Source organism: Rattus rattus, chromosome 1 (assembly GCF_011064425.1).
Source record: "Rattus rattus isolate New Zealand chromosome 1, Rrattus_CSIRO_v1, whole genome shotgun sequence".
Taxonomy (NCBI): Eukaryota; Metazoa; Chordata; class Mammalia; order Rodentia; family Muridae; genus Rattus; species Rattus rattus.
The window spans coordinates 247635390-247662378 of NC_046154.1; the positions used below are offsets into that span (position 1 = coordinate 247635390).

General features: G+C 49.0%; 1 protein-coding gene across 1 annotated transcript; it reads right to left on the reverse strand.

The window, feature by feature from the left end:
• Positions 1-7620: 7620 nt before the first annotated feature.
• Positions 7621-9441, reverse strand: LOC116912568 (lymphocyte antigen 6D-like). The gene is made up of 3 exons (XM_032916684.1): positions 9334-9441; positions 8458-8556; positions 7621-7816 (listed from the first exon to the last, which is right to left on the reverse strand). Exons 1-3 carry the CDS (start codon positions 9383-9385, stop codon positions 7632-7634), a joined length of 336 nt encoding a protein of 111 aa, XP_032772575.1. The 5' UTR covers positions 9386-9441; the 3' UTR covers positions 7621-7631.
• Between the last annotated feature and the right edge of the window lie 17548 nt (positions 9442-26989).

Here is a 26989-nt window from a genome sequence, read left to right on the forward strand (position 1 = left end):
GGCGGACAGTCCTGGTTTCTCCAACGCTTACTCTACGCTGTGCTTCCTACAGCGAGTATGACTTGGTTGTCCCACTAAAGCATGGCTAAAGCGGCTCCTCGGCTGTGGTGGGATTGTGGACCCATCTCCTTTCCTCCGTGCTGGGATGTTGTTTGGCCTGAGGTTATGTAGGCCATGCTGTCTCAAATGCTGTGAGCTTATGCGTGCATCTGTCCTACTCTGTCTGGAAACCATTTTCTCCCTGAAGTTATCCGCCTCTGTCTCTGACAATCTTTCTGTCTTCTACATAGATCCCTGAGCCCTGAGGAGAGGGGTGTCTGAGCACTCTGCAGTCTCTGTAGTAACTGTCACTGACTGTAAGAAGTTTCCCTAAAGGGGATTGAGAATGCACCAATATAAAGTGTACAGCAGTAGGTCATAGGATTCATTTCAACGTTATATCTCTCTAGCGGAATAATAATACTAGATTTTTTTCCTTAGAGGCCATGACCATAGGTTCTTAGCTTCATTGACAGTGTTTGGTATAAACTCCATCTTGTGGAGTATGCCTTAAATCCAATTTTATAAAAGTGGTTGGTTCCTCCCATGGTGCTCATACCATTATTGCAGCGGTGGCGTATATTGTCAGGCATATGTTGTGAGTAGTGTAGCTCGCAGGGTTCACAGCCAGGTGATATGGACGGTTACTGGGCTCCTCCATTCGCATGCATAGTACCTACCTAGCACTATGAGAGCTGGCCAGCGCTGATGAAGCTTCCAGTTGATTTCGCCATAGTTCACAATTCAAGTGTATGGCGTCTTCAGCAACAGGACTTTACTGCAAAGTCCTGGATAGAAAAAAAAATAGCATTGGCAATGGTCTGTAATGTTTGGGGTGTCTATGGGGCTCCACTGGTCAAAAATCAAAAAGTGGTAGCCTATTTCTGGTTTTTATTTGGTAGCATGTGGTATCTAGTTGGGGGTATTGTGCTCCTATTACAAGGTAACCCCATATATATAATGTGTGTATTGTATATGTGTGTGTATTGTATATGTGTGTGTATTGTATATGTGTGTGTATTATATGTGTGTATTGTATATGTATGTGTATTATATATGCATGTATATATTATATATGCATTGTATTGTATATGTGTATATTGTATATGTGTGTGTATTGTATATGTGTGTTGTATATGTGCATATATAGAGAGATAAAGATATAGATATATAGGTATATGGCTCTCTAAAACTACCAAGTGGGCTTCATCCTGGTTTTGCTTCCCTTTTTTAACGCTCCCCTGATTCATGGCTCTAGACAGTTTATCCTGACAACTTTTGTTATCAGGAAAGCCCCCTCCTTTGTAACCTTTGGTTTTATTTACTTATCTGTGTTTTGAGGGTGCTTTCCAGTTACCTTTCTGTCGCTGTGATATAACACTTTGACTGGAAGCAATGTAGGGGAAGAAAAGATGTATTTGCACTAATTCTTCCAATACACAGTCCATCGTGGACGAAGTCAAGGCAAGAAGTGAAACAGAGACCGTGGAAGCATGCTGCTTACTGGGTCCTCCCAGCACTGCCAGCACAGAGGCTCCCAAGGCTCCACACTGCCCAGAGCACTGGGACTCCAAGGCAGGCTCAGCAGATGCACTACCCCAGATCTCCTTCTGGGGGCGCTCGGGAGCTGCACTTCCTGTGGGCCACTATGAGCCCAGTCAGAAAGGATTCCCTTTGAGATTTGGTTCACACATCTGCTGCATCCCTTAGGACTGTCTGGACTAAGCTGAGACACTTCCCAAGTGGCACAGGATTCGGGACAGCCCAGCAGAGGCCCTGATAAAATCCCTGATAGCACGTAGGACTCCTGCCTGTGTGTCTTTGCCGCTGCCACCACCGCAGCTGCTGCTGCTCCAATGAGGCTCCAGGGACCCCTGAGGCTAAAAAAGGAGAGTGCAGAGGGGGTGAACTCCACCCAAATGTGAGGGGAGAAAAACTGGAGCTGCCAAGGAACTGAAATGGAAGAGGCAGAGGGGAAGGAGGCTTCTCCATGCTAGGAGTGCGCAGCAGGAAAAGCAGGGTGTGTGTGAGAGAGATCCCAGGCATGGTGCTGGAGCAGGGGCAGTGTGAGTGTGTTACCAAGGATAGTCATGATTCTGCTGTCCTCATGACTCAGGCTTATCAGTTCCCCACTCCCCATCCTTTCCTGAGGGATGGCTGCGGGGAGGGGTGTATGAGAACTGCCGTGGATCTTCTGCAAGCTGCGACATATGCCATGTCTGCTGTGCGCCTCAGTCCGTATGAGATGCGAGGTAACCCTGACAGATCCATGAAGCCTGGATTTTTTGCATGTCCGTGGGGTGGCAGAGCAGTCAGCTCATTCCTCCTGTCTCAGAATGTCCGTTCTCCCCAGCTCCAGCCTCTTACACAATTCCCGTCTAATCCTGGAGGGTTTCTAAGTTGGATTCCAGGGCCCTTCACAGCTCACCCACAAGGAGACTGGAGATTTGGGTCATTAGAGGGAACTGCGGGTGCCCAGAGGTTCCATCAAACACGTGACTCTGTAGCCCCAATTCTCCAGATTCCAACATCTGGTAGCTGTGTCGTGTGGATGGGAACTCTCTTCCTCTTCAGCGTCTCCATTTGCTTCTTCCACTTCTCCAAAGAGCGCTTCTGCCAAAGCCATTCTGTATATGAATTACTTGGTTTGGGGTGGGCGTGTCCTAGAGTTTTATTGCTGTGTACAGACACCATGACCAAAGCACCTCTTATAAAGGACAACATTTAATTGGGGCTGGCTTACAGCGTCAGAGGTTCAGTCCATTATCGTCATGGTGGGAAGTGTGGCAGCATGCAGGCAGGCAAGGTGCTGGAGGAGCCAAGAGTTCTACATCTGATCCGCAGGCAGCAGGAGACTGTGCCATACTGGGCATAACTTGTGCATATATAAGACTTCAACGCTCATCTCCACAGTGACACACTTCCTCCAACAAGGCAACACACACGCCAACGAGGCCACACCTCCTAATAGTGCAGGTCCCTGTGGGCCAAGCATTCACACACACGGATCTCTGGGGGACCATACCTATTCAAACCACCGCAGGGTGGCTCATGACTGTAACTTCAGAAGGCTTAAGACAGAAGGATTCCCAAAAGCTCCAGGCCATCCTGAGCTTTGTCATAAATTCCAGGTCAATTGAGACTCTGTCTCCAAAAAAAAATCTAAATAATGAAATGAATGAGCCTAAGCCTATGTAAGGGCATTTACTTACCTCTCTGGATGGGATGCTCTGGGGCCTAAAGAAGGACATGTTAGGAACGATCTGGTTAACAGCACTGAGCTGCAGACATTCTCCTTGCTGCCTTGGCCTTCTCCCAGGCCAGTCTGAAAACGTGACACTCCAGTCGGGACACTGACGAGAACAACCCAGAGGAGGAATTTGATGAGGAAAGTGTAATGTGAACACTTGCCCCAGGTATTGAGGAGTTGAGGTCCTGCACCCTGTTATACGTAGGTTGATAAGTCTGTGGGCATCCTACAATTTGCCTGAGTTGAGACAGAAGGAAGGACTGGTGAAGACTGACTGCCTGGTCTTCAGTTTGTTTTGTTTTAGTCTTGACATCTCTGGATAGCTGAGAAATGGTTTTTGTTTGAATGGGTTTGCTTCTCTGCATTTAGGAGAAGTTTCGGAACAGTAAAGCAGAAAGGGTTCTCATTTCCTCTCCCCAAGTATCTTGGACTAAACTCATGTTGCAGATTTAAGAAGGAGCAAATCTTATTCCTGATCCTGTGGGTGAATCGCTGCTGTTGGACCTTCTCGGGAATTTATAATGCTGGAGGACTAGGCCATCCTATTCCAAATTCTCACCCATCTTACATCTCATGGTTGCCCTGGAGAGGCAGAGGTGAGAGTTCAGTGGCAGCATTTGCTTTGGGGCTGCAGTGACGTCTTGTAGCTGTAAGCGTCCTCTAAGATTGCCTTGCAGAAACCTCATCGCATTTGAAGAATGACTGCTCAACAGCCTTTAGCTCTCTATAAAATGTTGATCAGCAGTGTCAGTGCCTATAAAATCTGAATCTAGCCAAGCCCAACTGTTTATGTGCCCACATTTTTGCTGAGAACACTAGGCCAGGCACTGAGTGGTGTACCAGGGTAAAGGGGAGTCTTACTGCCAACCTAAGCTACTGGAAGTTATGTGTGCATAAGGAGCCAAATTATTTTGGTAATGTCAAACGTAGACATGATAACAATTGCTGGTAGCAAGATAAGGACTGGTCGAGGTGCAGTGCCACCCATTCTGTAGGTCAGACACCAGGAAGTGTGGAAACACTCAGTAGGACTATTGCTCACTAACGACCTCAAATACTCAAAATCATGTCAAAGGCCATCTCTGGGATGTGGAAAGCACGCAGCACCTTCTGGAGCTCATAAAGAGGAGGGAACCTGGATGAAGGTCCAGGCAGCACAGAAACCAATTGAGCAAACTCCCTGTGTGGGCAGTAAACGGGGTGACATAGATGTGTGTGTGGGTGTCCTTGCCTATCTCTTTTCAAATACATCCAACAGACCCAGTGCCCAGATGCCCCTGACATCAGGATATTTGGGTGTACAATGTCTTGATGTTGTGACAGTGTGAATACACCCACACTCCATTCTATTCCTTACTTTGGTTTGAGGTTCAGTAACTGACAAGAGCAAGCCAACATGTTAATATAAAGTGGGCCTTAGATTAGGTGACTTTGCCCAAATCCAGGAGAAACTGGGTATAAAAGCCAGTATCCTCATAGTTTCTGCACAGAAGTCCGGTAATGAAACAAATGTATTAAAAGCCCAAAGGACTATGGCTTTATGGCTTTTATACAAATGACCTAAATTGTGCCTTAACAGCCCCATTAAGTGTAGCAGGCAGTGGAATAATGCAAGAAGTGCACAAAGAGGACACGGCCATCAACCTGGCCGTGTACGTCCAGCCCAGTGTCCATGCAAGAGGATGGGAGAAGACATTTCAAACAGCAAATGACGGCATGAGTTTGGCAATCAGAAGGCCTTCATCCTAAGAACCCTCAGAAGTTGCTTTTAAAATGATTATAGATAAGATAAGGAACAGGAAATTCAGAATGGAGAAATCAATTTTGCTGACTCACATAGATACTGGTTGACAAGAGAGGGTCACTCTGGACAGAAGCCAGGCAGTGACTGATGGCAGCTCACTTAGATGGTGGCAGCAGCCCAAGTGAGCTCCTCTCCTTGGACTGGGGAATGCCGTCTGCAGTGAAAGATCCCTTTGACCTGCAGTGTCTGACCAGGATCACCAGTGTTAACTCTCTAATCCATAGCTCCTCACCCCGTGTACACCCAGGGTAGTCAGTGAGCCCGACCCAGCTCTGGTCCTCATGGCTTCCATTAATCTGCAAAATGGTGCTGCGAAGATCTTATCAGTAGTTGGAAAACAGTGTCATAACAAAAAATAACAGATTATCACACAGTTTTATAAATCAGACAAAATGAGACTATAGCATGGTTTATTCATTTATTTAGAAACTATCTCTTATATCCTAGGTTGGCCTCATGTGGCTTCAACCTTGCTATCAAGCCAAAGATGTCCTTGATCTTCTGACCCTCCTGCCTCCCCTTCCAAGCACTGGGGTTATAGATGGAGCCATAATGTTCCCTTGACACAGAGCTGAGATTGGGAGCCCGGAAATCATACACCACAAAGCAAGCGCTCTAGCATCTCAACTACATCTTGGGCCTTAATTTGTTGTCTCTACCTTTTTGACACAAAGCCTTGTGTTCTCATTTTACTGGTAAGCAAGTGGAAAGCCCAGAAAAATTAGAGTCTGTGCCTGAGGACGTAGGAGTGAGTGGCGGCGGGGGTTGGCCCCTTCCAGGTTGGGTCTGAGGGATGAGAGCTGCAGCATGGAAAACCATTCTGTAGTGGATGCTTGAAGGATGGACACTGTAACAAAGTAAATTTTGTGGGACTTTTGGAGCCTATGGAGCACCAGCCCCTGACCCAGCCTCCAGACCTCTGTGGCATCAGTGCTGGGCGTGGGGAGCTCAGCAGCACTGTGTCCCCAGCATATGCACACTACCAAGAAAGCCAGTGAGAGCCTGGATTTTTGGAGAAGTGTGACTAACGAGATCCCTGCTCAATCAGTCCACTGACCCGGGGAGTTCAGAAGCCAGACAGGGCTCTCATGGAAATCCCCACTTCAATAGCAACAAGGCCCCTCATGCAGCTCCACATGCTGTCTTGCATACCCTGCTCTCATCTGATGACTGTCCCTCTCTTGGGGTCCTCTATCACGTTTCGGCTCCAAGCACCACTCTTCAGCAGAAGCCTGTTGTTCACCAGCTCTGCCCTTCCTAACTAGGAACAGCCAGGAGCAGCCCATCTGCCTCCATTAGCTAGTACCGCTCTTTGACACACTGAGGTGACAAGCAGGAGGTCACCTGAGTTCAGCCCTCTCTCCAGTCCCAGTGCACTGATCTGGTGCCTCACAGCACACCCTTGTGTAAGGAGGAGGGAACAGCATCACGTGGGTGCCTTTTGATCAGACCTAGATGAGGCATGATCTATGGAAAACACGACAGAAAGTACTTGGAATGGAACAGGGGCATAGAGTGACAGGCACAATGAGCTCACAGTGTTCTAAACATGGCTCTGAAGAGTTAGGGAGAATCCAGCCAATGGACTCACCCACCAAAACTGCCGCCAGCTTAGAATCTAGTTCCCAGATCTAATCTCTTCATCAGGACAAGGTGTTACCCAGGCTTTCGGATATGAAGAACAAGGCAGACACCCACTGAATGGGAGCAACTTCTCTATGATGGAGGGCATATAATCACTAGGACTGACTGATGGGGTCCTGGAGCTGGACCACAGGCAGAGAAGAGAGGAAACACTTCAGCCTTCACTCACAGCTCGACAGTTCTGGATGCTCTTGCTCTTTGCCCTAGAATAGACTGGAGTTCACAGGGACCTTCTGAAGTCCTGATGAGATTGGTGTTGTCCCAGGATAGAATCCTCAGGCCCAACCCAGGGGTGAGGTTTGCTGGGGCTGAGGCTACACAGCTGACATCACGGCATGCAACAATCCTGCTGAAGGCAGACTGATCCACACCTTGTTCTAGCTAATCTGTGCCAGCATCTGCCCTTCCCCCACAGCCGGAAGGCAGGCCTCTCCATAGGGTTTGCACTTGCCAAACGTCTTTGAATTCAGGTTAAAGCAGCACATTTCGCTACTGGGTCACCAGTCAGCAGGTAATGACGTTCTGACGCTCAACTCTTTTGAAGTGACGATGCACAGTCTCAGTTTCTCTTAGGTGTTAGTGGGAGACACTGGATGTGTGACAAAAGAAACCCCCAAAACAGCTCATTGGACCTCCTGAGGGGCCTACCCCAGGCCCTAGTAACAGGATCAGGACCTTGACAGCGTCCTTGAACCAGCTCTTGGAGGCCAGCAGATGACCAGCTTGCAGACAAGAGTTCTGAATGTAGCACTCTCCATCAGCCACATCGGTGAGTTGGTCTCTTGGAATCCTTCTGATTGCAGTTAAAGACGTACCCCGCCTACACATTCCAGTCCCATGATGGCACTAGGCTTCTAACTCTGTAGCTTGTGAGCCTGTGTGGGAGCTGTGCACCTACTGGCTGAGATAGATATACAGGATACCGAGGGTCAGCAGTCCCCAGTTGACATGGAGGCTCCTGCCACTGTTGCAGAGGTCTGTGTTGCAACAGAAGGACTTGGAGTTGTCTAGGGCCTGTTGACTGTCAGGGCAGGTATATGCACATGCTTTTGTTATGGTTGGTTGCTGGCCTGGTGGTGCTGGAAACAGAGAGCAGAGGGTCATTTACTGAGACCTATAAGACCCACCCCTGGCCCTGTCAACAAACCCAGGTCACCTGCACTCCCCAGTTCAAAAGGTCAGATAGCAAGATGTCAGTAGGGTTAAACTCAGGAGGTAACCAGGTTCAGGGCTCAGCATGTGGCCAGGATTAAGGCTTAGTATGTAACCAGGATCAGGGTTCAGAGTCAAGGAGACCGAGGCTCAGAGTGTGACCAGGGTCAAGGTTCGGAGTATGATGAGAATTGGATTTAACGTGAGACCCAGAATTCAGGCTCAGGAATATGGCGAACCGCTCCCCTAACCCCTCCTTTCCTTTTTGAGTAGCTAAGACTCTCGGCAACAGTTACAATCATGTGCTTCATGTGCCTGTATTATATACAGTAGCTCACTTGGGACATCCCACCCACTCCTTCTAAGGCCTCGGTGTTGGTCTCATTTGAGTGGTCCAGGGAAGACTGGACACTCAAAACATTTTCCTGAACAATTGCAAGAAACTCTCAGGGCCACATTTGCCCAGCTTCCCCAATTCTACCAGCAAGCTTTGCCTTAGGCTGGTATCCCCAGGTGCCAGATGCAGGTTCTGCCCCCCGACCCGCCTACGTAGGACCAAGATACTCACTATGCCAGTTGATCAAGCAGTAGCGGCTTTTGCTGGGGCAAGATGTAGGCTTGTAGCAGTTCTCTCCAGTGTTGCACTCATGACACTGCAGCGCCTGGGCTGAGGAGACACAGCTGGGGTCAGAGACAGAGGCACTCGAAAACCACAACACACAGCATGGAACCCAGCTCTGAGGAAAGCACTAACCATTAAGCAGCCCATTCCATTCTCCAACCACCCACGTGGACAGCCTCCCAGCAGCCTGGGAGCAGGTCTCTGTCTCTGGGACTGAGAACCAAGGCTCTGAGCAGCCAGCAGTCCATGCTGCTAGTCCTATGCCTCAGGACATCACCAGCAAAATGATACTGATTCCACAAGGCTTTGTGAAAAGAGACAGCAAGTCTAGCAGGACAGCTAGGCTTAATAGAAAAGGTGAGTAGGAGGCTCAGTGAGTAGAAACACTTGCTGCCAAGATCGAAGACCTGAGTTCAAATCTCCAAAACCCACAGTAGAAGAAAACCGGTTCCAACAAATTGCCTTTTGATTTCCATATGCACACTTTGGCATGATCACATGTACACACACACACACACACACATACACACACACACACACACACACACACACACACAGAGGGGGAGGAGAGAAGGGAGAAGGAGTAGAGAGGGAGAGAGAATATTAATGCAATATAAGAATTTTAAGGTGAGTGGAGGTATCCGTGAAATGGCTCTGTGACTAGACTGTGGGGTACCCAGCAAGTCCAGTTCCCTATGGCAGCATCTCCTCTAGACAGCAAGACCACATCATCTGGGGACAGATCCAGCCAGGTCATCCCACCCCTCGGGATGCCATCCAGGCACAGGATGCCCAGACAGGGGTACCCACTTCCTTGCTTACCCGAGGATCCCAGCAGGATCAGGGGCAACAACCAAAGCAGGTGAATTCTCATCTTGGGCAATGGGAACAAGCAGAGCTTGTCTCTATGTCCAGCCAGCACTGGACCAGCCTGTCTTTATATCCCTCTTGCTCTGGTGGGTGGGGCCTTGGTCCGTTTGTCACCCCTGACTACCTACATGTGTCACCTCTGGGTGTGTGGTTAGAAGGTAAATACCTCCAAGAATTCCTTATCCAGCGGTCCAAATCCTCTCCTGTACCCATCCCCCCAACCTTCCCCCGTGCCCCCCCTACCTCGCTCCCTACAAAGCCTCCAACCCTGACTCCAGTCAGCTGTGCAGCTCTGATTCTAGCCAGGCTTTCACGGAGGAAACATTGTCTGTTCCTTGCCCATCTTTAAAAAAATAAATAAATAAAAGTTCCAGGAAGAGTTGAAATGCCAGCAGAGGAGTCCCAGGTCAGAGAGCCCATAAGTGGGTATCCTCCCAAAGCTCCACTCCTTAGTGTGTAGATGGTGTTTTCCCGTCATGTCCTCCAGGCCCCTTTGGGTCCCTCAGCTCCTCCAATAAGCCCAGTGAGGTTACCCTCCATGGCCTGCAAGGAGGCAGAAAAGAAATCAATAGTGATGTTCACTCAATAAGCAGAAAAGAAAGGAGATACCGTGGAGAACTGTGGGCTGGGGACGCTTGGCGTTGGTGTGCTGGGGACGCTGGGGCCAGTCAGTGAACTGGGGATGCTGGGGGCTAGTCAGTGGACTAGGGGTCCTGGAGGCCAGTGGACTGCGAGTGCTGGGGGCCGGTGGACTGGGGGTGCTGTGGGGCCAGTGAACTAGGGGTGCTGGGGACCAGTGGACTAGGGGTGCTGGGGACCAGTGGACTAGGGGTGCTGGGGGGGCCAGTGGACTGGGGTGCTGGGGGACAGTCAGTGGACTGGGGATGCTGGGGGACAGTGGGCTGGTAATGCTGGGGGCCAATGGACTAGGGGTGCTGGGGGCCAGTGGACTGGGGGTGCTGGGGCACAGTAGACTGAGAGTTCTGAGGGACAGTTGGTGAACTGGGGGTGCTGGGAGTCAGTGGACTGGGGGTGCTGGGGGCCAGTGAACTGGGGGTGCTGGGGAGGTCAGAGGGCTGGTAGTGCTGGGGACTGGTGGACTAGGGGTGCCGAGCTTTCATGAGATGGGGATATTGGGGTCCAGTGAACTGGTGATACTGAACATCAGTTGTCTGGGAACTTTGGAAGCAGCAGACTGGGATTGTGGGAGACGGGGATAGAAGGGGGGCCAGTGACCACTGGCTGACCATTGGACTCAGCTCTGGAAAGATATTCAAGCATCCCAAGTGGAGGAATTGGTCTTTCTTCCCAACTTAAAGCATTCTAGATATTCATTGTATCCCCTTACTACAACAAAGAAAGGGGAACAGTCAGGTCACAATGAGGGTTAGGGCTTCCAACCCCCTAAGTGCTGTGTCTGCCCACTGCTAACAATTTTTCCCTGACAGACTTGAGGCTCCAGGACAAGGAAAGCACCCTTCTATGCCACAGGCCCCTGTCTGACTCCCCTATGCACAGTAACAGCTATCACCCTCCTGAGGAACAAGCAGGCGAGTGACCATACCCATCCTAGCCTGTCATAGGCAGACACATTGGTCAGGACTCATAGGAAACCCAGATCTTGGCCATCAACCAGGCACGGCAGCCTCCTGCATCTGGAGCAGCACTCAAGAACACAGGGAAGTGTCAGACCTCATAGCAATTCCCAGACAAAACAGTCTGCAGTTGAAGGCTGTGTGACCTCCGCCACTCCACTATCACGATTATCTTCTGTGAGCTAATGAAGACTCAGGGATCAGCCCAGTGAGGCACAAGTTTCCTGATAAGGAACTTGGGGAACACCTTGACCAGTCATAGCTGCCAGCTAAGAAGGCCTGTTTGTTGTCTTGGTCCACTAGACAACCTACACATAACAGTAGAAAGTCTTCATGTCTGTAGAACACCCAGAGCTGGGTACACTCTAAGCCTAGGACGTGTGGGTACACCGTCTCACCCTAAGGTTGATTACTAGAGAGGAATAAACTAAAGAGTTAGGCATGGGAAGATGACACTTGGACCCTAAATATCGTTTTGGAACCTTCACGGGAGTGAAGCAAAGAGCCGGGGAGAAGGTTCAGTCAGCAGAGTTTTGCATTTGCAAGCATGAGCACCTGAGTTTGATCCTCGGAATCCACGTGAAAAGCTGGGTGGGGTGAAATGTGTTTATAATTCCAGCATTAGGGACGTGAAGATAGATGGCTTCCTGGGACTTGTGGGGTAGTTAGTCTAGCCTAGCCTACTTGGTGATCTCCAGGGCAGTGAGAAAACCTGCTCAAAGACAGAGAAACACACATACACCCACACACACACACACACACAGAGAGAAAGAGAGAGAGAGAGAGAGAGAGAGAGAGAGAGAGAGAGAGAGAGAGAGAGAAGGAGAGAGAGAGAGAGAGAGAGAGAAAGGAGAGAGAGAGAGAGAGAGAGAGAGAGAGAGAGAGAGAGAGAGAGAGATTGGTTTACAAGACACACGACTGACCTTGGCCTCTAGTCTCCATAAAATATGCACTCACATGTTCATGTATACACAAATGTAAATACTGCATAAAGAGAGAGAGAGAGAGAGAGAGAGAGAGAGAGAGAGAGATTGGTTTACAAGACACACAACTGACCTTGGCCTCTAGTCTCCATAAAATATGCACTCACATGTTCATGTATACACAAATGTAAATACTGCATAAAGAGAGAGAGAGAGAGAGAGAGAGAGAGAGAATGTTACAGGACATGCAACTGACTTTGGCCTCTAGTCTCCATAACTATGCACTCACATGTTCATGTACAAATGTGTAAGTACCACATGAACACACACATGCGCCAGACAGAGAGAGAGAGAGAGAGAGAGAGAGAGAGAGAGAGAGAGAGAGAGAGAGAGAGAGAGAGGAAGCTGAGGGTCAGAAGACAAGGTGCAAGCTGAGGACAGAAGCAAGAAGGGGGATACACCAGAGAAGCTCCTAGAAGCTGGAAGTAGGGCATCCATGTTGCCCTCCAGAAACAGAACTGTGTGGCTCTGCTGAGGAGGTGATTTTAACCCTGAGAACCACCACCTGACCTCAGCAGTGTAAGCAGTAAGGGCTTAGCATTGTTTCAGGCTGGTGGATTTGTGGTCTTAACTGCCACAAGTGGCTAAGCCATCAGGCGTCCACTTGGCAAAGGGACCAGTGAGAAGTGGACCAGCTCTGAGATTCTCCCTTGTGGGGGAGTCAAGCTGATGACAGAGGGCAGGGTCCCCACAGAGAGTTAAGCTCGGCCATAGAATGGATGACAGAGACCTTCCAGCTTCCATCCCTACTTCCGGAGGCCCCATGCCAGCCTCAGACTTCCCCAAGTGTTACACCCAGTGTAGCAAGTTTGTTTTTAATAAAATTTTATTATGGTGGTAAAATACACACATCAACCCTGCCTTTGTAGCTACTTTAAACTGTTGGGCAGCAGTAGGCACATTAATGTTGAGCCACCATCACCGTCCATTCATCCACAGATCTTTCTCCAAATCTCTAGTCTGAAATTGTCACCATTAAACACTGAAACCCCACCATCTTTTCCAGACTATCCTACTTTCTTTCTCTATGGACTTAACTCCTCCAGGGACCTCTCAAGGATTTCAGGTAGCCCATGCAAACTTTGAACTACGTAGCCAAGGGTGGTCTTGAATGTCTGATCTTCCTGCCTCTACCTCCCCAGTGTTGAATCACTGGAAGATACCATCATGACCAATTTATACAGAACTATCATCAAACTCATAGCCTTGCTCATGCCAAGGGGTGGACTCTATCCACTGAGCCACATCCCAGCACAGTTCTTTTATCTTTTTGCAGCCTGCCTGGCTTGTTTTATTCAACAGGACTCTCTTTTCTCCCTCCTGCAGCAGCTCCTGCGTTCACATCTGTTCTGATGGTATGTTACCAGGTACTCAAGTGTTTAACATCATTACATCATCTGGCTGTGTAGTTCCTTTAAGGTGTACCTTCTTGGCCTACAGTTAGTTCTTCTGATCTGCTTCTGTCAAGGCAGCCCTCTGGGTTCCCTTCTGCCTATAATTTTCTGCACTCTTTTTTTTTCTGTCCGTTCACTTTTAACCTGTTTGTATCTCTGTATCTGAAGAGAATTTTGAGCCAGGGGGTGTGGCTTAGTAGTAAAGACTTGTCTAACATGCACAAGGTCCAGGATTTGACACCAGCACAAATGATGACAGATAGATAGATAGATAGATAGATAGATAGATAGATAGATAGATAGATAGATAGATAGATAGATAGATAGATAGATAGATAGATAGATAGATAGATAAAAGATAGTAGAGGCTAGACCAATTATTCCCCATTCAGTCTCTCATGTTGAGATGACCACTAACCATAAAATTGTTTTTGTTGCTACTTCATAACTGTAATTTTGCTACAGTTGTGAATCATAATGTAAATATTTTTGGAGACAAAGGTTCTCCAAAAAGGTCACTACCCACAAGTTGAGAACTGCTGTAATAGACGACAGACATATAGACAGACAGATAGACAGATAAGGTGAGTCTCTTGCAGGCAGTGCATAGTTGGGACATTTTTTAAGCAAATTCTGCCAACTTCTATCTCTTTTTTACAAAATGTATGGTATGCTCGTGTATATGAGCTGCACACACAGAGGCTGATGTCAAGAGTCAATCAGTCTCCACCTGACTCACTGAGGCAGGGCTCTCAACTGGACCCAGAGCTCACTGATACCTCTTGTCTGGCCAGCTTGCTCCACGAATCCCATCTCTGCCTTCCAAGTGCTGGGATTTCAGATGGACCCTGCTCAGGAGATCTGAACTCAGCTCCTCATAGGTACTTGAGAAGCACGTGGTCCTCTGAGCCATCTTCCCAGCCTAGTCTTCGTTGACTGAGGAGTTTGACAGTGGCGCCTATTGATAATGAGTTTACATGGTTCGTTTTGTGATTTGCTTTCTAAGAACCTTCTCATTTTTGTCCCACATCTCCTGATGACAGTTGTCTTTCTGTGTAGCTGACTTTCACAGTGATGCTTACATAAGCACATGGTGTCGCAAATCCTTGTGGTTACATCAAATGTTGTGAGCATCAAATGCACTCAATTTCAACAGCATGTAAAACCCTTCTCCCTTAGGAGGGGTCTATCCTCAGCCCATTCCAGTTATCCATGTAAAACCCTTCTCCCTTAGGAGGGGTCTATCCTCAGCCCATTCCAGTTATCCATGTAAAACCCTTCTCCCTTAGGAGGGGGTCTATCCTCAGGCCATTCCAATTATCCATGTAAAACCCTTCTCTATTGGGGGGGGGGGAGTCTGTCCTCAGCTCACTCCAGTTATCAGTATCACATTACACTATATCCACCTGTCTATTCCAAACCATAAATTGACCATTTTTTTTCAATTCACCAATTTCTACAATAAAAAAAACAGTGAGTTGCTAAATCAAATTATAGTAATGGCAACTTCAGAATAATTTCCTTTGGGTCCCTCAGTCTCAGGAATTGTGCCGAAAAGCTGGAGTCGTGCCCCATTGTTAACGATATTTCCTAACTGCCCACATGATTCCCTTTACTGAGACTTTTATTCTTCCTGTGGCTTTTGGCTGCCACATGCTGTCCTTTCATTCCAACACAAACTCCTTTGAGTGCTTCCCACAAGGCAGGCCCAGCAGTGACAACCTCCCCCAGTCTGTCTAGGCATGCCTTGTGCCTTCGTGTTCCTAAAGAACAGGATGGGTGCTGAAGGGAAGCTTTAGAGCTCTCTCTCCTCTCCTCCTCTCTCCTCTCTCCTCTCTCCTCTCCTCTCCCTCTCCCTCTCCCTCTCCCTCTCCCTCTCCCTCTTCCTTTCCCTCTCTCCCTCTCCCTCTCCCTGTCTCAGCACTTTTGCAATCAACCCTCTGCCTCTAAAGCTTCTGTGGGAAGTTGCCTCATTGTGGACCCTTGTATGTGAGGAGTGCTTTGTTGTAGTAAATAAGTATTTGGGGAGTTCTACCCCATCTTTGACCATTTAACGCGCAAATAAAAGAAAGCCTTTATATTTATAATAAGCCTTAAAGCACTAGAACTGGGTAGATATCAACCCTAGTGCTATTTTAGCTAACTTCCTGTCAATAAACCCGAGATGCCACTTGCCATGTCCCGCCTGGGCTGATCCTACTCCAACAAGCTGGTCCTCATGGCCATGCACTCATGGTCCATCTACCCCAGGGTGACCTCTTCCTTCCCTTCCTCTTTCTCCTCAAGGTCCCTGCCTCAGACCTTCAGCCTGGGAACCGAAGCCCCACCTACCTCTCTTCTGCTCAGTAACAGATTGTAACCATCTTCATTCAACCCCTAGTTTTACACTGAGGAGCAAGGTTTGCACAACAAAACTGGCACACTTGAAGATTCACTCGTGGAATTCACTAGACCTTGGCATACAGAATTTAGCATTACAGTACATAGCCACAGACCAATCCTCAGCAGTGCCTTCTCTCCTGCTGCTTTAAGATTCTGTCTTTAGCGACAGACTATAACGCTTCAGTGTAGGTCTCTGTGAGGCCATCTGAGAATCCATAGAGCTTCTTGGACGGTGGTATTCATTCTTTTATCAGAGTGGGGACTCCAGGCAGGGTTCTCCGAACACTGCCTCTAGTCCTTTCTCTTACTCTTCTCCTTCCAGGGTCCTACAATGTGTCCTTTGGTCTGTCTGATGGCAGCCTTGGGTGCCTCTGGCTCAGTTCTATTACCTTTAGTCCTCTGTTCTACATCCGTGGTCCAGTCACGGTAGTCTTGACGTCCCTTGGAGCTGCCTTTGACTCTGATGTCAACTGTCCATTTCCAAAGTTTTACTTCTCAGCCTCAGGTTGTCTCTTTTTGTTCTTTCTCATGCTCTGATTTTATCAATACTTCAATTTCTTGGCTCTCCCCACAGCTCCCTTCAGCTCTCTGGGAACTTTTTAGGTAGTGATTGCAGTGTCTATCTAACGTGTCTGCCATCTTGTTGTTCTCAAGCAAAGTTTCTGTTAATATTTTGTTGCTGTTCCTTCAAATGGGACATACATGTGTCTCTTTACAAAACCTGGGATTTCTGAATTGAAAATTGAACATTTGAATCTAACAGTGACTCTGGAAACCATCGTTTCCTCGGTTCGGGGGGGAGGCGTGTTGTCTGTTCTTCATTGTTAATTCTCTCTATGCTAAGAATTAGCCTACATTGTAAATATAAGGTCCTTTCGGGTCCTTATGTGTGTGCTTACAAGGAATAGGTGTGCATATGACAGTGAAAACCAGAAGTCAACCTAAGTCATTCTTCTTCAATGTCTTCCTAAATCCTTCTGTACATTCTTTGCTTAGACAGGGTGTCACTGAAACTGGAATTCATTGATTGGTTATAGTGGCTGGCTAGCAAGCTCTGTATGTCTGCAAGTCTCCACTTCCGTGCCCCACATCCCAAGCTAAGATTACAGATCCTTGTTATTGCCCCTGGCTTTTCACATGGGTGCTGAACAACCAAATACAAGCCATTGTACTTGCGGGCAAGCACTTTGCCATCGCCCAGCTGCTCCCCACCACCACCCTTTTTTTTTTCTTTTTCTTTTTCTTTTTTTCAGAGCTGGGGAATGAACCCAGGGCCTTGCGTTTGCTAGGCAAGCGCTCTACCACTGAGCTAAATCCCCAACCCCCTAACCACCATCCTTTTTTAAAGTGTGCACCCCCTAAGTGGATTTGGTGACTTTCTAAATGGTCCTGTTGATGTGGTTACTTGAAAATATCCAAGACTTTAAGTTCCTGGCTTAGAAGGGGGAACAGAGGAGACAAATGAAAACTGTGTAAAAGAGATGGGTATAAAAAACTCAGCCCATTTAACCACCAAGAAGCACCTTCAAGTGAAAGGCTTGAGCCAAGATGAGAAGATGCGCTCTCCCATGAGAACACAGAGCCCCAAGGTTTGGAGAACAGAGTCCCTTTGCCTGTCTCGGACCCCCAAAGCTATGTACAAGCTGCTTCTGACTCATACAGACTATCTGCCGCAGAAGTAGGAACTGGGAGATAAGTAGCTGCTACTATGCTAAGAGCCAAAATTGACCAAAATCAGCCATCTAAGTGAGCCTAACATAACCACACCAGACAAATATGCAATTCTCATTTAGGAAAGAAGACAGGTTTCTACTGCTTTCCAGAACAAGGCTTTTAATACTACAGAGGATGAAACATTTGGGCTGTATGGAAAGAAAAGGAACTCCAAGTAAAGAAACCACCTCAGCTTAGAGGCCACAAACAGAGTGAGAATAAACAACTTGTTTTCTTTGTCCATGACTCTGTGGAGTTTGCTCTTTATTCAGAAGAAGTGACACTATTCATGATTAGTGATGATTGAGTGGTAGTGATGGTGATGGTAATGGTGGGGGTAATGGCTATGGTGGTGGCTATAGTGGTGGTGGTGGTGGTGATGATGGTGGTGATGGTGGTGGTGGTGGTGGTGGTGATTGTGGTAGTTGTGGTGGTGGTGATGGTGGTATTCATAATAGTGGTAATCCGGGTGATGATGGTGGTGGTAGTAGTGCTATTGGGGGTGAGATTTAATGGTGGTGGTGGTGGGGGTGGAGGTAGTGGGGACAGTGATGGTGGTAATAGTGATGGTAGTGGTGATGGTAGTGCTATTGAGGGTTGTAGCAATGATATTACTAGTAGGTGCTAAAAATAGAGACAGTAGTGTTGTCTTTTCTGACTAATGGTAGTGAAGGAAACAGAGGACTTTTCCTGGCATGAGTCAATATCAGGTGTTAAAGTTAAGTGTTAACCTTTAGGATCTTAAACACTTGGACTTGAACCCCAGAACTTATTCACGGCATGACGACAGTCATTTAGTCATGTTGCGTCCCTCACTTATGGTCTTCGAGTCAATGTGATGGGGATCATCGGCTGAGAATGAACAAGTCACCATGAGCTTAGTCCAGGAACAGTCTGAGAGACTTACCTCACACCGTGTCTTCAATGACTCTGCTCCATGTATTAGAATTTCTCTGGGTGTGGTACTGGCATCTGCAATCTCAAGTGAATTCAAGGGCTAGCCTTGGCTACAAAGTAAGACCCTATCACAAAAAAAGAGGAGGATGAAGAGGATGAGGAAGAGGAGGAAGAAGAGGAGGAAGAAGAGGAGGAGGAGGAGCTGCTAGGATTTCATTATTCCTGGCTCCGACCCACTCTGGTGATGCTGCTAGGATCCACCCACCTGGACCTTTGTATATTTCTTCCTCAATACAGAGGAGAGTCACTTCCAGCAATCTCATCCCCCACCCCTTTTTGTGGCTTCTACTGACAATGCCATTACAGTGTAATTGGTCTCCAGAGTTCCACCCACTTAGAATTGCACCTGTGCAGTGGTGATGTTGGTGATGCGGGTGGTGGCAGCGGTTGCTCTTCTGAATCATCGTGGTGGAGGAGGTGGAGGAGCACATTGCAAGCCATCCACTTGTTTCCACCACATTGTCTCAGAACAGAGAATGCCCACCAGCTCTCTCTGCCACAGCCCATTTCTCCTGTATAGATATTGACTAAGTCGCAGCCTCTTAAACTTTCCCTAGTGCCCATTGCCCAACAGACGACATCTACCCCAGCCGCTGTGGGCTATGAGGTCACTTTCCTTTGCTCGGTGTTAAGGAGCTGGAACCCCAAGCTTGCGCTGCTTGATTATACTCTACTTCTGCCACTCCTTGCTGTGTGCCTTGGGGCAGGTTATTTAACCCTGAGCTTCACTTCTCTTGTCTGTAGCTCGGTTTCGCAATAGCATCTACTGCTAAGGTTTAAGGGAGAATCACGTGAGCTTCATAAGCACCGCCCCTTAAAGGTGACTCTTGCACCGTTAGCGTTTCCAACCATAATCGCCACAGCACTCACACCACCCAAGCTCTCAGTCCATCATGAAGACTCAAGCCTCACAGACCTTCTTGGCAGAAGTTAGAAGGGTGCCCTAGATCTCCTCTTGTCCTGGTCCAGCTGCTTTGCCGCAGCCTGAGAAATGGGGTTAGAGCAAGGTATCACGGATTTGATAGGAGAACTGCCTCCTGCCCAGGACCGCAGGTTCTAGATTGGACCGACTGAGGATCCCAGGCACAGCACAATCCCCAGCCCAGAGTATGTTCCTTCAGCCTGATACACTGCCGACCAGAAAGGAAGCTGAAGGCACTGAGAAAGAAGCCCATTGGTTTCCACGGTGATGGTGACACGCAGCCTTGACTCCTTGATTCACCAGTGTTCCGGTGAGTCACAGCACTCGGACAGCTCTGCATGGGACCCTGGGAGTGAGTTAGTCACGTGTTGCCCTGTTTAGATCCCTCCCTGTCTCTGGCTCCTAGCCCAGACTCTCCATGCAAGCCTACGCCTAGAGGACTCTGGCCCCTGGAAATGCCATAGGAGGTCTGGTTTGCCTGCATCTGTTAGGTGGTGGGGCTTTCTGTAGAACTGACATTAACCCCACACCCTGAGGGAAATAGAGTCATGAGGGACAGCCTCCAGAAAACTCCCTGTGGGACCTGGAAGTTGTGACTGCATTTACCACACATCCAGCCAGAACGTCAGCCCCTCCCTGCCTTGTTCTCAGAAGCCACTGCCCTCAAGGTGCCCTCTGCCTTCAGTCCCCGTTCCGATGCTTTTACCTCACTCTCCACAGTCCAGCAGCTCCTACAATCTGTTCCACCATTGAGAGGCTGGTGACAGTGTTCCAGCCTGGGGGTGACATGCACTGACTCCATGCCTCTGCCTCCTGCCTGTCTGACACAGAGAGACAATGTCTCTTGGGGCAGATGAAGGAAAGTGGTTTATCTAGGGTGCTGGTCACGCTGCAGGCAAGCTCGGTGGTGTTAGTATTCTCTTCTGGATGCCAAAAACTGCCTCCAGTACCCCTTTCCCCCCTGAGGCTCTCACACCTCTCTGTCCCTTGCAGCCTCTCTCACTCGCTCAGTTCCTGCTCTCCCTGCTGGATTTGGCAGGGCGACCCCACTAAACACTCTCCACACTGAGGCTCTTTCCTCCCCAGTCCACCCCCTCCCTTCCAGGACCAGCCAGCCCTTCCTGCGTGCTGCTCAGCTGCCCTCCACCAGACCACTTACATTGTTTCTCTATTTCAAGCAGGCTCCTCCCAGGTCCCCTGTCACTCAGTCGTGGCCTGGATCAGCAGCGTCCTTCTGGCTCCCCAGTCATGAACCAGCTGGTCTCAGTGGCCCACAATATAACAGCCCCTCTTCTCACCATCCACGCTAGGTCTACTGATTCAGTTCCTGCCTTGTGACCTTCCTGCATCCAAAGCCTTCCTATCCCAGGCTGCAGACACCTTGATCGGCACAGCTGGGAATGGTCTCAGACACCCTTGGCTTCCCTTAGACCCCTCCAAGTCCCAGCTACACTCTGTATTTGGAGCTTTCCTGAGTATCTTGCTACTGTTGTGTTTTCTTGCCACTTAACCTATGATGGTGTGGCCTCATCTAGAAGGCACATACAATGCATGTCCTATGGTTTTCACATGGTTATTCCTGGACCATGACTACAGCCAGCCCACGGTCTTTGGCTCTCATCTGTTCTTGGATGGAGCTCTAACCTCCATGGAGTAGAACCTGTGCAGTATGATCAACAGTCAGGTAAATCCCAATTGGAGATGAATATGCTTAGTAAGGGGTTTTGAGAATACTTCCTTTTAAGGTTTCTTGTGTGCAAAAGTCTAACATCAAAGTCTAACCAGGACACCGGGAAGCTGGTATTGGCAGTATACAGTTGATAGTATACAGTGACATAGCTTTCTGTACTGTAACAAAATGCCTGTCACAATCAAGTTATGAAGAAAAAAAGGTTTGTTTGGGCTCAGTTTCAGTCCGTGGTCACTTGGCCAGTTTGTCTGTGACTGTCCTAAATACAGCACAAGGGACAGACTTTAAAAAAAACAACTGTGCATCATTTCTCTGAAGTCCAGAAGTGACTGGAACCTGATAAGGCAGGGTCAAGAGGCAATGAGGAGCATGTGAGGAGAGAGTTGTGAAGGAGACACGAGGCCTGATGTGGAAGGAATATGAAGCCTCACATGAATGACGGTGTGACGCAGAATATGAGAAAGGGAGGGCAGAAGGGAGAGCTGCCTCCTGAGTGACCCATGAATCCTAACAGGAAGGACAGGTTACATCTCTAAGGTTGTAATCTACCCTGTCCAGACAGCTTTCCTGAACTTGGCACAAAATGGGGCCAAAATGGGGGACTCCCTTCTCTTAGTGAGGCTCCCTCTTCCCCAACTGATCTCTGGAATGCCTCTTCTCACAAAGGAGGTGTCCTCAGAACCTTAAACCTCAGCCAATGAAACTTCGCCCTAAGAAGAACCCCTTCCCACTCTCCAAGGTGTGTGTGTGTGTGTGTGTGTATATATATATATATATATACATATATATATATATATACTGCCCTTGACTCACCCAATGAAGTGTAATCTCACAAGCTGTTTTGTTAACTACTGTTTAAGAGAGCTGTGTTCTAAAAGAGCGGTAACACTGAAGAGTTGCAATGCTGAAATCCTCAGAGATTGTCCCTGCCTGGACAGGGACCCATCTGGACCCATCTGTTCTGGACTAAAGGAAGATGTGGGCCTCAGAACGCAGCTCTGCTCCTTCCCTGCTTGTTGTGCAGCAGTGTTTCAACATCCTAAGGGAAGACACAAAAAACAAAACAAAAACCAGAACCGCAGAGCAGAGGCATCTAGGCTACAGCACAGGGCTCCAACTCACCACCCCCACACGCTGCCTGGTGGGCTGGGCTTTCATGGATCCACCAAGGTGAACCTAACAAGTAGGAGGCCTGTGGGGAGCTGCTCCTCTGACAATTATATGGACTTCATGAAACCATGTCACGCTCTGCCATGCCAAGGCCACAAATGCAGAGCTGAAGAACAAGAGTCTGCTGGAGTGTTGGAGTGTTTTTCTATCTCCGAGGTGATGGAAGTACCACTGAACCATGTGCCCAGCCATGCTTCGAGAAGTTTAATGATGGAGCTAATAAACTGAAAACCCACACAGAGGTTGGGGGGAGTAGAGAAATGTCTCAGTGGTTAATAGGGTACACACTGCTCTTGCAGATGATCTGAGTTTAGTTCCCCAAATGAGTGACCTGAGGGTGACTTGAAGCCCTCAGTTTATCCTAACACACCACACACATGAACATACACACACACACACACACACACCACACACGAACACACACACACACACACACACACACACCACACACACACTCACACCACACACACACACACACACACACACACACACACACACACACACACACACACACACCACACACACTCACACCACACACACACACACACACCACACACACACATACACACATACCACACACTACACACCACACACACACCACACACCACACACACCACACACACACCACACCCCACCTACACGCACACACACCCAGAAACACCACACACACCCACACTCACACACACCCACACACACTCACACACACACACACACTCACACACACACACACCACATACCACATGCACACCACACGCACACCACACACCACACCACACACCACACCACACACACCACACCCACATCACACCACACACACCACACACCACACACACACCACACACACACACACCACACACACACACACACACATCACATACACACCACACACATATACAACACTCACACCATACACACACTCACACTACACACACACTCACACCACACCACACACTCACACTTTCTCTCTCACACACCCAAATGCACCTTCACAACATGTTCAGAAGCAACACTCATGAACATACAGACACACCACATACAACATACTTTGCAAAGCATGCATAACACGTGTACACACCTTTGTATATCACACATAATATTCATACATATCATATATATATATGATATATCTCACAGCAAAGCATCATCTGTATAGCACAGGATATGCAGGAACCTTCTGTATAGAACCACACCTTATAAAAACATTCAGATAGGACATAACACCGCACACATACTACCTAAATACTGCAAAAGGCTCCCATGCACATCACATGCACACACCATGGACCACGACTATACATAACAGTACAAACACACCCATGCACACAGTTCTTTGAATTCTGATCAATCTATTTCCTGACTTATCACATGGCCAATATTTGTTGAGTCTGGGGAAAAAATGGCTGTGAGAGCTTTTGCCACCAGGGGGCGCACGTAGCCCAGCTCAAGACTCTGAGACAACGTGAGGACTTCAGCTCCACCTGGGACCCCACAGAGCCCAGAGTCAAGCCTGTCTCCAGCTGCCCCTCCCGATGATAAATGGGGGTGAAGTGAGGGTGGCGCTTTCAGCTCTCAAGCTGACCACCAGCTTAAAGCCACGGGTCTTGCCGCAGAACAGCAGGAGACTCCAAAGTCTCACCCACACAACTCCTCACAGTCTGCCCTGCAGTAGGCAGAGGATCTTGGCACAAAGTTCCCCAGAAACTGGCCTGGAGTCTCAGCTCCCAGAATCCAGAGCCAGAGCAATTAATCACAGGGCCAGCCCCAGCAGATGCCCCCGGGCCCCAGATGGGCTCAGAAGCTGTTCTAGAAGTTTCTGTTGCTGTGAGAAAGCACTGACAGACTCCAACACGGAGGGTTTATTTCCTCTTCCTACGGTTACATTCAATCATCAAGTGAAACCAAGGCAGGAACTAAAAGCAGCATCTGGAAGCAAAGACCACGGAGGACTGCTGGGCAAGGCCTTGCTCTCCGTGCTCCCTTAGCCCAGGCGCACCTTCGTAGAGAAGGCACTGCCCACAGTGGTCTGGGTCCTCCTTCATCAATTACCAGGTAAGACAGTGCTTCACATGTTCACAGTCCAAACTGACAGCTTCCGTTCTCAGTTGAGGGTCCCTTTTCCCAAATATGTCAAGTTGACAACCAAAATTAGCTAACGCAGGGGTTTTTCCAGCATTCAGGCTGTCCTTCCAAGTGGAACCGAGTCCCAGCCAGCTACCTAAGGCCTAGAAGCAGCCTGAGGTATGCTAGGCTCTCCAGTCCCCATGAAGACTTTCAGGGGTGGTGGGTCGAGGGGGGGGAGGGGGAGGAGGAGAGGGAGGAGGGGGAAAAAGGGCCAAGCCCCCAGTGGGAAGTCCAAAGGGGCCCAAAGAACCCCCTGGAAGCTGAAGTAGTGAGACCGAGCTGTTCATGGTCACCCAATGTACAGAGGACTTAAATGGCATCTCAACAGACTAAGCATCCTTTGAGGTCACAGCAGGGTTTGGGAGGAGCAGAGGAAGACCCTCAGCTGTCAGGGTCAAGAGACAGAAGAGCAGAAAGAACTCAGCAACTCCAAAGCCTAAAGAAATTTATCTGCAGGTGCTGGAATGCAGTGTGCCTGGGTCGGGGGACAGATGTCTAGGACATTTTATCTCCTAACACAGCGTAGGCAGGGCAGGTGGCTCCAACACCCGGCACCTCACCCCAGGCCTCAGAGTCCTCCTTTGTTCTCCCCACCCCCTCACCTTCCTCCTCACTTCAGGAAATGAAACTCTGCCCCATACTCCTCTCCTCCCTCCCAAGCCCCACCCTCAGCTCGGGCTCCCACTTCTGCTCTTCTCATGCCCCTGAGAGGATTCCAGCAGGACCTATGGGCTTGGCCTGCCCCTCTGACTTGGGGAGAGCCAGGATGGACAAGAAGGAGAGTGGAGAGAACCAAAATTTTACAGAGCCAGCCTCCATAACCCCAAGAGATAGATGGCCACCGAGAGGGTAGATGGGTAAGGTAGGCAGAGAGCTAAAGTACAGTAGGACAGGAGCCACCAGTGGGTTGACAAGTAGGTGGGACTGCCCACACAGCTTCACTGACTCTGGGCATAAAGCACCTGGCCTGACACCCTCTAGATGTCCAAACAGGATTGGCTTGCTGCCACCTAAGAATACACGGGATCTGGGCCTGCCCTTCAAGCCCCTGGATGCCCCAGGTCCCTTGATGGCAAGCAGTCTGCCTCAATCCTGCCAAGACCCCGCCCACTTCTGGGAGCCTGCTTTTCTCTCAGGTCTCTTTTGCATGTCCTCCCAAGACTAACATAGGGGGGCTTCTGAGAAGGCTAGGGCTCTGTCTTTCTGCTTAGTGTTCAAAGCAGACTCCCAGAGAATGGCTCTCTGAGGCTCCCACACCCTTCTCATTCACCACTGAGGGGCACCACCTACTGCGGCCCCTCTCACAGTCCAGAGCCCATCTCTAATTACCACTGACCCACTTCAAACTAAGTCCTGCAGCTTCATCCCTGAACCTATCTCAGGGTGAGTGGAACAGGAGGTTCTGGCTAGCGGATCAACTGGAGCAAGGTCACAGGGACCAGGCGACCTTGGTCTTTTAGACAGGGTTTCTACTGTGATGAAACACTAGGACCAAGGCAACTTAGGGAGGAGTTCATTTGGCTTACACTTTCCCATCACAGCTCATCATCAAAGAAAGACAGAACAGATCCAAAATAGGGGCTGCAACCTGGAGGCAGGGGAGTTGATGTCATGGAGGTCATGAGAGTGCAGCTAAACGAATTGCCCATCTCGGCCTCCCCAGCCTGCTTTCTTATAGAACCCATGACCACCAACCCAGGGATGGCACCACCCACAATAATCTGGGTCGTCCCCCACCAATCACTAATTACAAAAATGCACTACAACTGGATCTTACGGAGACATTTTCTCAACTGAGGTTCCTTCTTTTCGGATAATTCTAGCTTGTGTCAAGTTGCCCTGCAACCAGCCGGCAGGCCTGGCTAGTATTCACAGTCAGGGCTTTTAAGAATATTTAATGCAGGGGTTGGGGATTTAGCTCAGCGGTAGAGCGCTTGCCTAGCAAGCGCAAGGCCCTGGGTTCGGTCCCCAGCTCTGAAAAAAAAGGAAAAAAAAGAAGAAAAAAAAAGAATATTTAATGCAATTTTGAGTTACAAAACAGAAGTTCAGGGATCCTGGTACAGGAGAAGAAAAGGAGCAGGTGACCCCAGAACCAGCAGAGGCAGCTCTGGTTCTCACACTGAGAAGCTGAGCCTTCAAGAAGCAACGTGAGGGAGGCCTCTGTGGCTGAAGGCAGCCACTCGGCAGGAACAAGGGATGGTTAGGGACACCTCTGACCATCCCCAAAGGTACCAAGCCTTTGCATCTGTAGGGCAGTGTGTCACAAAACTCTCTTCCTGCCGCAGTAAAAAGGCCTCTCGCCTCAGTCAAATCCTTAGACTGCTAAGTTCACCTCAGCCTGTCATCCGTGGGCTGTAGAAGGCCTTGTCCCTCACTGAAGAGGTCACATTCGCAGATTAATAGAAAATCTGTCCCGGCTTTCTTCTTCTGCAGGCTCAAGAGCACCATTGTGTCCAGAGTTCCCTGTGGGTAGCTGGCCTGTAGTCCCTCAGAGTGGGTTCTCACTCTCAGAGAACACAACAGGGTCCTTTGCTGTGTAGGTGGAGCAGGCCAAGGAGCCTGGGACCAGATAAAAGGAAGGCTAGTCTCTCAGCCAGCAACGCTGCCCAAGCCTTCCTCAGCAGCGCTGGCCTTTGCCGCTGTGTCTACTGCCTGGTTAGGGTCTCGGTTAGCCTTCACCT